Source organism: Electrona antarctica (assembly GCF_951216825.1).
Source record: "Electrona antarctica genome assembly, chromosome: 19".
Classification (NCBI taxonomy): Eukaryota; Metazoa; Chordata; class Actinopteri; order Myctophiformes; family Myctophidae; genus Electrona; species Electrona antarctica.
Window position 1 is genome coordinate 40,156,804 of NC_136800.1, and position 12,961 is coordinate 40,169,764.

The 12,961-nt window shown below is 45.4% G+C and overlaps 1 protein-coding gene across 1 annotated transcript in view; it reads right to left on the minus strand.

Moving 5' to 3' along the window:
* Positions 1-392: 392 nt before the first annotated feature.
* rnf220a (ring finger protein 220a) overlaps positions 393-12,961 on the minus strand; it is a 71,165-nt gene continuing 58,596 nt past the window's right edge. The window contains exons 12-16 of the mRNA XM_079529348.1: positions 8,046-8,279; positions 7,254-7,328; positions 2,821-2,996; positions 789-2,783; positions 393-727 (exon numbers count right to left, since the gene is read on the minus strand). Coding sequence (XP_079385474.1) covers positions 2,925-2,996; positions 7,254-7,328; positions 8,046-8,279 — 381 coding nt within the window. The 3' untranslated portion in view covers positions 393-727; positions 789-2,783; positions 2,821-2,924. The remainder of the gene's footprint in view (positions 728-788; positions 2,784-2,820; positions 2,997-7,253; positions 7,329-8,045; positions 8,280-12,961) is intronic.

Below are 12,961 nucleotides of genomic sequence, written 5' to 3' on the forward strand. Positions count from 1 at the left end.
GAATTATTGCATCCTGTTTCGGCCTATCTTTACACCCGGAGGCATTTGAAACATTAAGCCTGATTTTTACTTCATCGTATGAGTCGTCATCGTATGCTTAACCCATTTTGGGGCGGGAACCCCTTTTGGTGTTAGCATTATGCTATGCTTTCGCTATTGAAAAATAGCAGATCTACAAGCTCATAGCGCGCCACCGAGTGGCGCGCTACGAGCTTGTAGGTCTGCTATTTTTGAAAAATCGAAGAACGACTGACAGAAACATAGCTTTTTCAGAAAACTGTCAGGATGTAGAAGACATTTTTAGAACCTGATCTCAGGTCAAAATGGGTTAAAACAGATCCACAAGCTCTCGCGACACGATGAGATTGTAGATGTTCTTCATCCGACACGGTCGGATGAAGAACGCCAAATCAATCCAAATGACGAATCTAAACGATTCCTCCCGAAAAAGTGTAATAATTTGTAATGTACTTGGGTTTTGGCTGGCAGTTTGAGAACCGCTTCCTAGAATCTTAGTTATTTCCCCTTCTCTTTTATAACAAAGTTTAATAAGCGACTTAAAGATGACAAAAGGAAACCACTACTTGCACCAAGATGACAGAGTAAACAAAGCAAAAATAAATATCCAGATCTTTTTTGCATTAAGGCCATCTGTCTCCGTCTCTTCTTCTCGTCAGTGACTGACACTGTGGGAACATTTTGTCTGGAAAAAGTCTCCATTGTGGACCTTTTGCGAACAGGACCAGTCGTGTGTGGACCTTTGCGAACAGGACCAGTCGTGTGTGGACCTTTGCGAACAGGACCAGTCGTGGCGTTTGAGAAACTTTATTTTATTGATTTTCTTTTTTCTTCTTAATCATTTCTTACAACAATACAGACATCACAGAATACATAGTTTTACAAACACAAAGCCACACCACCACCACCTTGGTTGCTGCTGCTGCTGCAGAGGGCAGAGGACAAGATCATGTGACCGAGGGAGGGGGTGGAGGGGGGGGGGGCGAGACAACGCTTTTTGCAGTGTAGCAGGATCATTTTGAAAAGGTATTCTTTTGAGACAGGTAGGTGAGTGTGTGCGTGTGTGTGGTGGGAGGGGGTTCAAACTGAAAATAAGAAGTATTTTCTGTCCAAGCTTCTTGTTATTCCTAACGGAAGAGATAAAGCAGGTGGTTAGCATTGCTCCAGAGTAAAAAAAACAACAAGATGGGCAACGCAGTCATGAATAAATGGCCATTCAACACCATTTGCTCAGTGCTTGTTTAAAACAAGAATAATAATTTCCATAATTTCCAAGGAAATTACAAACTTAAAAACAAAAATACCTCCTTGCTTTATTCTCAAATCTACAGCTTTTCAGGGCACACTGTAGTTCCATGATGGAAAAGAAATGAAAATGTACACCATCTAAACTTTGAACGTCTACTTTCGAGTAGTTTTTATTATTATTTCTTATGTTTTTTTTCTTATCCTGTACAGTGAAATACAACTTCAACCTCGAAACATCAACATCTTGTTTTTAAAAAATACATAAGGCTTATTTCTTTCCAGCCATTTTTTTTTCCAAACAATCGTTCCCTTCACCTTTCCCGAAACTCAACCTAAACAGGACTTTGATATTATATACTTTTGTCTGTGTGGTGTGTGTGTGCGCGTGTTTGTGTGTGTGTACGCGTGTGTGTGTGTGTGTGTGTGTGTGTGTGTGTGTATTTGTGTCACAGGTTATGTGAGCTCTATGTCATTTACACCCAACACTGTAAACATACATAGACTATATTACATGTGCTTGCACTGCATCTTGGGAGAAAAATTTGGTTGACTTCACTAGAACACCACAAAAAAAGGAAGTTTTTAATTGAGGAGGAGAAGGAGGAGGAGGAGTTGGGAGAAGGAGTATCAAACACCTTTAACGTGGTTGTTAAGGTTGTTGTCGGGTTTGGTTGAACGCTCAGTTTCAGACTACCGTAGAGTCGTAGACGGGTCCTTTTCTCTCAACCATGAGCCCGCAGCCCTGCACCCAAACGGCAGCTTGAAGTTTAGCTGGGCTGCCTTGAACCACAGAGGACTTACTCTAGTCTCCGCCCTCCCCCCAAAAAAATAAACAAAAAAAATAAACAACAACTTTCAAGTCATTGGGAGAGAGCTGACTGCCCAGCACCACCGAAACGTCAAAGTGTGAAGAAGTCCTGTTTTGTTTTGGCCTGCGATGAGTTCTCTCAGGGAACCAGCTCTTGCTGGTTGAAACTAACGAGAGGTTTCACACCCACGTGCCACGAGCCAACGTGAGGCTGACATGTGGAGGTCACAGTGGAGGAGGGCATGGCCGGCTGGCACGTTTGTCCTCGTTCATCTCATTAGTAAGAGCTCCGTCAACCTCATTGCAACAAATGTCTCGAGGCATCATGAACGGCTGGCATCCACCAACCACCAGAGCACTCTATATATTGTCCTTTTGAGGTTGAACGCTACCAACTACCGACAGAAGCGGTAACACATATTTGACAGGCTGAATCAACAGAAGACGACCAAATTGGGACTGCAGGCCCATGTTGAATTTTTAGGAAAATGTAATTTCCCCCCCCAAAGACGCTTTAATTTATTTTGTGGGAGGGCGGTAGTCATGGAACTGATCGAGTCAGTGAGTCATCCATGATATTCAGTCAGCCAAAATCAGCCATTCAAAGCAGCCAGTTTCAACTCTCAGAAAGAGCCAGTGGAGCTCAGTTAAGGAGTCTCTGGTCCGGATGCTCTTCAGAGGACAGCCGTATAGGAGGGAGGGAGATGCTCTTCAGAGGACAGCCGTATGGGAGGGAGGGAGAAAACCAAGAATGACGGAATCAGGGTAGGAAATGGAGTGGAAGCGTTGGGGTACACGGGGACGGACGGGGGAGGACCGGTAGAGATGGAGAAAGGGGAAGACGTGTTCTTCACAAGTAGACGCGTCGCAGGTCTCCGGGCGAGGTGATGGTGTTGCACTGTGGACACAGCTTCTTGTTTCCCTGCATGGAGGAAACAATTACAGACGTTTATTATATACTTATATATAGTATTAAAAAGCCATGGCTCAGTGGTCCAGGCACCTTGGCTGGTAATCCAGTCTGGCAGTGTGCCGCGGGTTCGACTCCCGATCCCGACGGCCTTTACTGCATGTCACCCCCCCATCTCTCTCCCCATTTCCTGTCAGCCTACTGCAGTCCCTCCATAAAATATATAAAATAAAGGCGAAAGCCACGCAAAAAAACAAAAGCGCTTTGGGAAAAAACCTCTCAACTCCATTGGACCCTCAAACTGTCTGCTAAAGCAGCTAACTCCACCACCTCTCCCCCTCTCATGCAATGAATTGACAATATACTGTATGAAGTCACAATACCAACTTTGATGAGACAGTATTGCTTTGTTTTAAAAATATAAGGTTTTCTTAATTTCCTGAAAAATATATAGTTTTCCCCGGTAGTCTCCCCGACAGAGATATACAAATACTAGATGACGTATTTCTAAAGATGGCTGCATCCATTTGGAGACAAGCCTAGTGTAAAGTGGTCACTGTCTTTAAAGCGCAAATCAATGCATTTAGAGATATGTTATGCAAACATGTCACACATGTTATGTGTGACATGTTTATCGACAGACCCTGGTCTGCCAAGTAGGGGACCCTCTCTGTGGTATGTGGACACTTATGTCAGTCCACTGTCATGTATGTGGAAGGAGTGGAACTATGTGTAAACGTGAGGGGGGGGGGGGGGGAGCGGGGGGAGGGGCATGTGCCTATGAGTTCAACTCAGCCTCTACTTCCCCGAGATGGACACACAACCACCCACCCACACACACACCTGACACTAATACGAAAGAATGACAAAGTCACATAACTTGAGTTCTTGACACCGTCCAGTCCAGCCAAGCCCATACATAGACTGCTGGGCAGTACATGCTTGTGGTGCATGTGTACATTTGCCACGTCAGTTGTGTCGAGCCCCTCTGACCCCAAAAAGAAGGCTGTACATCTATTTCGCTGTAAGCCAGTGTTTTCCAAGCAGTGAGTCGGGAACCCATTGTTGGGTCACAGACCTATTTTCTTTAATGGGTTGTGAGTAAATATCCCATTATGTTCCTACATTTTGAACATTCCCCACTTACGAGTTACGAGACCAAACTTACAAGTATTATGAAACCCTATATAAATGCAAATAGCCAATCAACAAGCTCACAACGTGTCAAGGTATAATGTTTACATTAAATTATATTGAAAATGTTTTAACTTTTAGGAGGGTCGGGGTTGAAATATGAAATTCAATAAGAAATATTTCAGGACACTTACTGTGCTTGCTTTAGTGCATGTGCACGTTATGTGTGTATGGTGTTCATGCACTGTGTGTGTGTGTGTGTGTGTGTGTGTGTGTGTGTGTGTGTGTGTGTGTGTGTGTGTGTGTGTGTGTGTGTGTGTGTGTGTGTGTGTGTGTGTGTGTGTGTGTGTGTGTGCGTGCCAGCTGCCCGGGCCTATAAAAGCAGTTAGGAGCAGGGCTGACGTTAACTAGATTCACAGGCATTTACTTTGATCAGTCAAAGCCCTGGCTGTTTTATAGATGCCTCCAAGCTATGGCTTTAACCCATTTTGGGCGGGAACCCCTTTTTGGTGTTAGCATTATGTTATGCTTTAGCTATTGAAAAATAGCAGATCTACAAGCTCATAGCGCGCCACCGAGTGGCGCGCTACGAGCTTGTAGATCTGCTATTTTAGAAAAATCGTGAAAATGTGGCCCAAATGTTTGAATATATTCTTTCAGAGCGAAGAGTTTTTAACTAAGTGTTTTGCTTCTATTCTGGAAGGTTTCCTGGAACAACATATTTTCAGATAGGGGTCGGCGGCCAATTACATTTATTTTTGGGCGTCCTTGACATGAAATATTGAGAACCACCGATTCAGAAACAAAAGGTATTTCAGAAAACTGTCAGAATTTAAATTTCGACGTCAGGCCTAAATGGGTTAATGCCCCGTGCAACGCGCACGCACGCACGCACGCACGCACACACACACACACACACACACACACACACACACACACACACACACACACACACACACACACACACACACACACACACACACACACACACACACACACACACACACACACACACACACACACACACACACACACACACACACACACACACACACACACACACACACACACACACACACACACACACACCTCTAATATGGAGATAAGTAGCAGAAACCTCTCATGTCCATATTTGGAGATGAGAAGCAGAAAGCTCTTATGTCCATATTTCTATTGTAAATGAATGCCCTACTTTAAGGTGATCATACTACAGCGTCAAACTAAACTATTAAAAAGTAGTACCCACTAGTGAGTGGGTTAACAAAATGTTCCGAGGTGCGTTGGGGGTCGGGAGAGGGTTGGGGTTAGGTTTAGGTGTGCTGCCCCGGGGGAGGTTAGGGTTAGGGTTTGAGGTAGGTTGTCGTTCGGACCAATGCTCTGTCGGACTAAACACATGAACCCCGTTTCAACTCCATGACGCCAAACAACAAACATGGCTGCCCCCACTGTGGTAACTTGCGACTGTATCGATCTGGCCATTAAATCGCCCTATGATAAATCGTTTATTTACAGAAATGACAAAGTTTTAGAAACATCACCATCATCCGACATATTTTACAGTGTTTCTTTACATGCTAGTAGTGCTCATTGACCGTCTTCGTTTGGTTAGCAACCGGGTTAGCCACATTGACAACGACGTCATCTGCTTTGCTACCATTTTTGATTGGTTGGTGTGAACCAATCGCCGAAGACTGCCACTTTGACAACGCCCATCCCATAAACTGCTGCCGTGGGGAGTGCTTTCAGTCTGAATAATGAAGTGAAACGAAATTAAATTTCAGACTGAGTGTCAGGCTAATACATATTTTGGGAACTATGCACGAAAACGAATTTCACCAACATATTTTCTTCTGTAGACCTGTGATTGTGTACTGTAGATTATACAATATGCTACTTTTGAATTAGAATCCTGAAAAGTAACAGTTTTGGTCATACTGTATGATGTTTCCACCCGACAGAGACAATAATTTAGACTAATAACCAGTAATGCTGCATGGCACTGTGTGTGTGCTCCAGATAAATGGTACAAGAAGAGTGTTTTTAATAACCAACTACAATGCTTGTGGGCACCGGCAGTGATGCGTGTGTTGTAGACGTGTAATGGTTAAATATCTCCCAGGGTCAAATACTTCACCATTCTGGCAATTTTCTCATGGACTACATTGTAAACATCATACAGTAGCATATTAACCACTTATGCCCTCTTGAATGACGAATAGCCACAATAGTTGAACAAACAACCTCACGATTCGGTTGAGAGTGGTTAAGCGGAGTTAAACTCTTAACATTAAGTAGATAATAAAAGTGACTGTTTCAGTAAGTTTAGAAGTACAGTATTTCTCCTGTCTTCAGTCTTATGTTTGGCTTTTTAATCTGTTTATCAGTTTCCTCCCAAGAGTGCAAACCAGAATGAAATTAGACTAATTCATTATTGAAATGCACTGTGTGTGTGGCTACTGGCTACAACATTTAAATGCTCTGTTGGGGAATGCAATATTTAAATGCACAGTTGGGGGATATTAACAGCATTATTTTCCATATTATCCTTTTGATGAACTACTGGACTAGCTAGTTAGCTTAATATGCTACTGTACTGCAGGGTGTTTACACTGTGGTCAACATGAAAAATGTACAGTACCAAAACAGAGCTTTCACAGTTTCACATTAAACACATTTTGTGCCCAAGACGTCTGTGGACGTCCTTGGTATTACCGCACGGGCATAGCCCAAGATGTCTGTGGACGTCTTTGAAAAAAAATATATATATATCTAACCCTTTGAATACTTGGTGCCAAAGTTTGTGTTTTCACCATTGAGAATGCATTTGGCGTTTAAATTAAATAACTCAGAAACTATAAAACATTTCAAAGTAAAAAGTTCCAGCATGTGTCTCCACAGTCAGCTGAATTATAAAAAATGTGAATGGATTTTCTAGGTGAAAGTGATTTTTGGGCAATTTTGCGTGGGCTCTCAATGTGTTAAGTGGAAGGGGGAAAAGAGAAGTATTTACTGGCTTCCAGTGAAGGGGAAACCACTTTTCTACATTCACCCAGCAGATGGGTGCTCAGATGAAAAAAAAGAAGAGCATATACATATTTGTGTGTGTGTATGAGTGCGTGTGTGTGTGTGTCGTACCAGAGTCCTGAGCCAGCATTCTTCACAATGGACGTGCCAACACTGGATGGAGGTGAGAGGCATTGTGTAAGAGTCCTGAGAGAGACAGACAGAGAGAGAGAGACAGAGACAGAGGGACAGAGAGAGAGACAGACAGAGAGACAGAGGGACAGAGAGAGAGACAGAGGGACAGAGAGAGAGACAGACAGAGAGACAGAGAGAGAGAGACAGAGACAGAGGGACAGAGACAGAGGGACAGAGATAGAGAGAGAGAGAAAAGCACAAACAAAGGTTAACACATTAGGTTCAGTGGAGACACACACGCCTGGACACACATTAAACACAATCATTCCACATCAACAACGCTGTCAACTTCCCGACTTCACAACCAAAGCACCAAACGACATGAACGACACGACGGCCAGCAGCCACTGACAGCACCACTGAGCAAGGCAGCGAGAGAGAGAGAGACAGAGGGAGATATCAAACCGGCGACAACCTGTTGGATATACAGTAGAGTACAGTACAGTACGCACACGCACCACAGACACAACGAGATGACACCACAGGCAGGGCAATGGGGGCAGGCCAGGCACATCGAGGAGGAGGAGGGAGGGGGAGGTGGAACGAAGGAAAGATGGGGTGGGGAGGTGGGGTTGGTGAACAATCATGTGCAGCTGCTACATCACATGGTCAGGGGTCTCTCTTCTGGTCACACAGACAGAGAGAGAGAGCGAGCGAGCGAGCTGCGACGGGTCCCGTGAGGGTGGAGCGAGGGATGGAGCCATGGAGGGAGTGCCGTGCCTTTCTTACCCTCCGTAGGGGTTGTGGGAGGAGCCTCTTTATGCCGCTGCTGTAGCCGCCAATCACAACGCCCCTATACAGACAGTACAGACCGAGGGGGAGGGACTTAGGCTGCAGCTGCCTCTCTCCTCCAACAACCTCACTGTTGGACGATGGCGGCCGTGCCCCGGCGGGCCACGACGCCCCAAGGAGGCTCTTGTTGTGGCTCTCAGCAGCAGCGCCTGATAGGGTGGCAGGCTTCCTCTGCGGAAGGGGGGGGAGGGAGAGTAGGGGAGAAGGGGGGAGGAGGGGGGAGGCGAAAGGTGGCAGCTAATCACAGATGCAGGCTTTTCCTGGCGCATGTGAACACACACACAAGCTGTATTTATGTATGTTCCAAAATGCACATGTCCAGAAGTATGTGTGCACACACACACACACACACACACACACACACGTGTGAGTGTGTGCATGCACGGCTAGCAAACACAGACGTGCAAATTCCCGGTGCGCAAACACGAATGGACGACCCAACATGCACTCAAAACATGACCTACACTGACAACGGTTCCATTGACACACAGGCGCACGCACACACGCACGCACGCACGCACGCACGCACAAACAAAAAGATGAGTGACAACTTCACTTTACTGACCTACGTTCTATTTTTACCGGGGAATTTTGCGAATAAAGGCACTAGAGTTGAGGCAGATTTTACTCAAGCTCTGCCTTCCATTTCCCCCCAAAACCAGGAGGTGAAATGTTCCATTACTACATTGCGCTAATAAGTCTGATCTCTCTTTAGAAGCGTTAATAACTTAATATTCCAAACGAGATGCAGGATGAAGTCAGACATTAGGACAGAACATCGCCGTTCTGATCAAAACCACGGACAGAATAGCAAGTTTTGTTGGCCCATAAACCAGGAAGTGAATGCACAGCTAAACAGCTCCGGGACGGACGAGCAAGGCGTTGCCTAACAACGGCCAATGTCAAAAAATGCATTTTAGCAATCGTGTTTTATATAAATAAAAAGGACCTAAAGATGTGTATACACGTCTGAGGCACCCCACGGTTTGATTTGAGAGGACGTGTCGTGTATACATGTCCTTACAACACACCTTCAAGACCCTGCTATTGTTCACTATGTGGCTCTGTTTTCCTTTGTCTCATTTTCAAACTGCTGTGACTTCCTTACTGACCACAGCTTTCAGAAAGCATGGAATTAATTAGATGAAAACACTCTTCATTCATTCATTGATAAATACTGATCATCTACAGGAAGGTCTGACCATGAGGAGGAAATTTCATCTCTCGTGTGATTTCCAAACGCTAATATAATACAATAGAGTTGTTTCATTCATTATTGGCGCACAATGTAATATAAATGCACGACTACATTACAATACAGGGTACATGTGTGTTTTTGCTTCCTTGAGTGTCCAGTAGGTGGAGGTAGAGGTCCACTGATAAGACTGAAGCACAAGGTGGGGAGTTTGTCTCAGGACAACATGAGCCGATTTAACAAAAGGCAGCCCAACAATCTTCTACCACTAAAGGAAATTAAAACTACAGCCTGGCCTTCGAGGATACTTGAGTGATGTTTAAGGAAAACTGCACACCAACACTCAGTTCCTCTCCTTTCAGCCAGGGCTTATATCTACACCAATTATACCCTGGATATACTTACAGCTTCATACACTAAAGCCCAACGGTGTGGGGCTCCAAATTGACCCTTTGAGGGTCTTTAACTCTCAAGAGAGTACAAATGGAACCAAATGGACCCCTGTTTAATTTGCAAACTCTCTTAAGTTATCATCAGGGTCCTTGAAATTAAAACGTTTGAGAAACACTGCATCGATCCACAGCTGGTTCAAATAAACATGCATATCCACAAATACAGTAACCGCCTCGTACACTAAAGCCACACCTGGTTTTAATCAGGTTATCAACAGTTACCTTCTGTCTAGTCTGTTCACGAATGCTTCCCATTTTGCATGGTTTTCATAAGACCCCCCGTGACTAAATATACACATTTCAACTCATTTATACAGGCAACAAACTCACCCTCTGTACTCTACTGCACAGCACAAGTGCACGTAACGAACGACCCCCCCCCCCCCCACCCCCCTGGTTAACTAGAATGACCCCACCCATTGCAGTGCTGTCAGAGGACGGTACCAGCCAGAGATGAGCGGTGACAAGGGAATGACAGACAGAGACAGATGGAATGTGGTAGCACTGTGTTAATGTGCATGTGCGCGTGTGTGTGTGTGTGTGTGTGTGTGTGTGTGTGGTTGGTGTACAAGCTTATGTAGTTGTGTGGTCTTGTGTGTGTGGCGTGCATGTGCATGTGTGGTTAGTGTATATGCTTGTGCAGTTATGTGCATTTGCGTGCGTGAGCTATAGTGTGTGCATGTGTGTGTGAGAGAGAGAGAGATGAGGGACAGTGACAGATGAGCGCAGCAGAGCAGGGTGTCCGCGGGGCAGTGAGTGATCGATCGGCATGCCTTGCCCTCCGTGTCACCTCGGGCTCCCAACAACCTTTAGGAAGCGCAGGCGTCGGTAATTACCCCGTTCCTCACACACACGCACCGACACACACACGCACCGAGACACACACACGCACCGAGACACACACACACACCCCGCTATCTTCCAACTCCAAGGATTAGAACATGGTTGTGTGTTAATCAGTGGTTTTCAACCCTTTTCATATCAAGGTCCATTATTTATCGGGCTTTGGAGCCACGGACCACCATCTGATGACATTTAGCCTCTCAGACCCATTTGAGCCACGGACCACCATCTGATGACATTTAGCCTCTCAGACCCATCTGAGCCACGGACCACCATCTGATGACATTTAGCCTCTCAGACCCATTGGAGCCACGGACCACCACTTGATGACATTTAGCCTCTCAGACCCATTTGAGCCACGGACCACCGTTTGATGACATTTAGCCTCTCAGACCCATTGGAGCCACGGACCACCATCTGATGACATTTAGCCTCTCAGACCCATTGGAGCCACGGACCACCACTTGATGACATTTAGCCTCTCAGACCCATTGGAGCCACGGACCACCAATTGATGACATTTAGCCTCTCAGACCCATTGGAGCCACGGACCACCAACTGATGACATTTAGCCTCTCAGACCCATTGGAGCCACGGACCACCACTTGATGACATTTAGCCTCTCAGACCCATTGGAGCCACGGACCACCAATTGATGACATTTAGCCTCTCAGACCCATTGGAGCCACGGACCACCAATTGATGACATTTAGCCTCTCAGACCCATTGGAGCCACGGACCACCAATTGATGACATTTAGCCTCTCAGACCCATTGGAGCCACGGACCACCAATTGATGACATTTAGCCTCTCAGACCCTAAACTTAGAACATGCTGTTGTCATTGGATAGGAGTTTGTCCACACTTCCATGCTGTATTGATGTTGGTACCATAAGGAGGGATAACAGACGAAACGTTGATCAAAATGACAATTCTTTTAAAATCAAGTTTGTGTAGTGTGAGTGTAAAATGAAACTCAGGTCCATTTGGTTTCATTTTACACTCTCAAGGGTTAAAGAAAGATCTATAAGGGTCCATTTGGTTACCAACTCTCCATCATTTAGCTGGGGACCACCTGGAACCCCCCCCAAGGACCACTGGTTGAAAGCCACTGCACTAAATGAAGGGACAATGCGTCCGACTCAAAGAAAGAGATCCATCGGGGGGGTGGCGGAGGTAAGACGACCACATCTTAAGCACCCGACGAATCTGAAATATTGATGCACAATCCATCGCTCAAGCTGCGATGTCATCAATAATGACCATATGACCATTCCGTGTATTGATCAGTGGGAGCCAATCAATTGTCAATACAAGCCGGGAGCTCCGGCCGTCGGCGCGAGAGGTCACCGCTTCACACATGCTAATACTTTGTAATGATATTTTCAACGTTAAATGATAATGGCAATGCATTAAGCGCAACTAAAGCCATTACAATGACTACTGTGCCGTTATTGTCCTATAATATTTTTTTAGTGCGTCTGCTGCTGTGGTGGGTTTGGTTTTATTCGGTCAGGGAAACAACTCAATGATACGATGAACGTACACGGTGGCCTTCCTCCCTGACAGACAACAACAAGACAAGGTGACAGGGACTGCCATGCAACAAGCACACAATGACACCATCACTGCCACCACTGACAGACTGATAAGGCCACACACACACACGCACACGCGCGCACACACACACACACACACACACACACACACACACACACCACCCCCCCCCCGCCCCCCCCCCCCCCCCCCCCAACTAAGGGCACAATAGAGCTTTAGTCACACATGCACATCATTTCTTTCTTTCTTTTATTTAAGTAAAATAAAATGGAAAATAAATAAACCCGACCACAAAAACAAGAGCACTTGGCCTTTATTACAGATCAATTCATGCTTGTGTGACCATGACCAGCTCTGGAAATAAAACGCAAAACAGATGAATGTTTAGATGAATGATGAGACAGACGGCTATAAGAAGGGGACAAGGAGACTAGATTAATGATGAGACAGACGGCTCTAAGAAGGGGACAAGGAGACATTTGACCGTATCTATAAGGAGGGGACAAGGAGACATTTGACCGTATCAACATGGCAGGGTTTCCTGCAGGCCTTCTTTGCCCCAGTGCTACACCATGCCTAAAATCTCTGGCACCATGCCAAGACAAGCCAAGAAGAAATAGTGGAGTGAAATATTTAATATTATGCTACAGGCAATTGGTTGAAATAAGCTCTGAAGCGGTGCTGAAATGGGCATAAGAGCACACCCACACCCAGACGTTAATAGAAGATTTGAGAACGGATTAATCAAAAATCCCAAATGTGTGTTAAGAAACTTCTCTTCTCTAACTTCTCTTCTATTTTGAGGG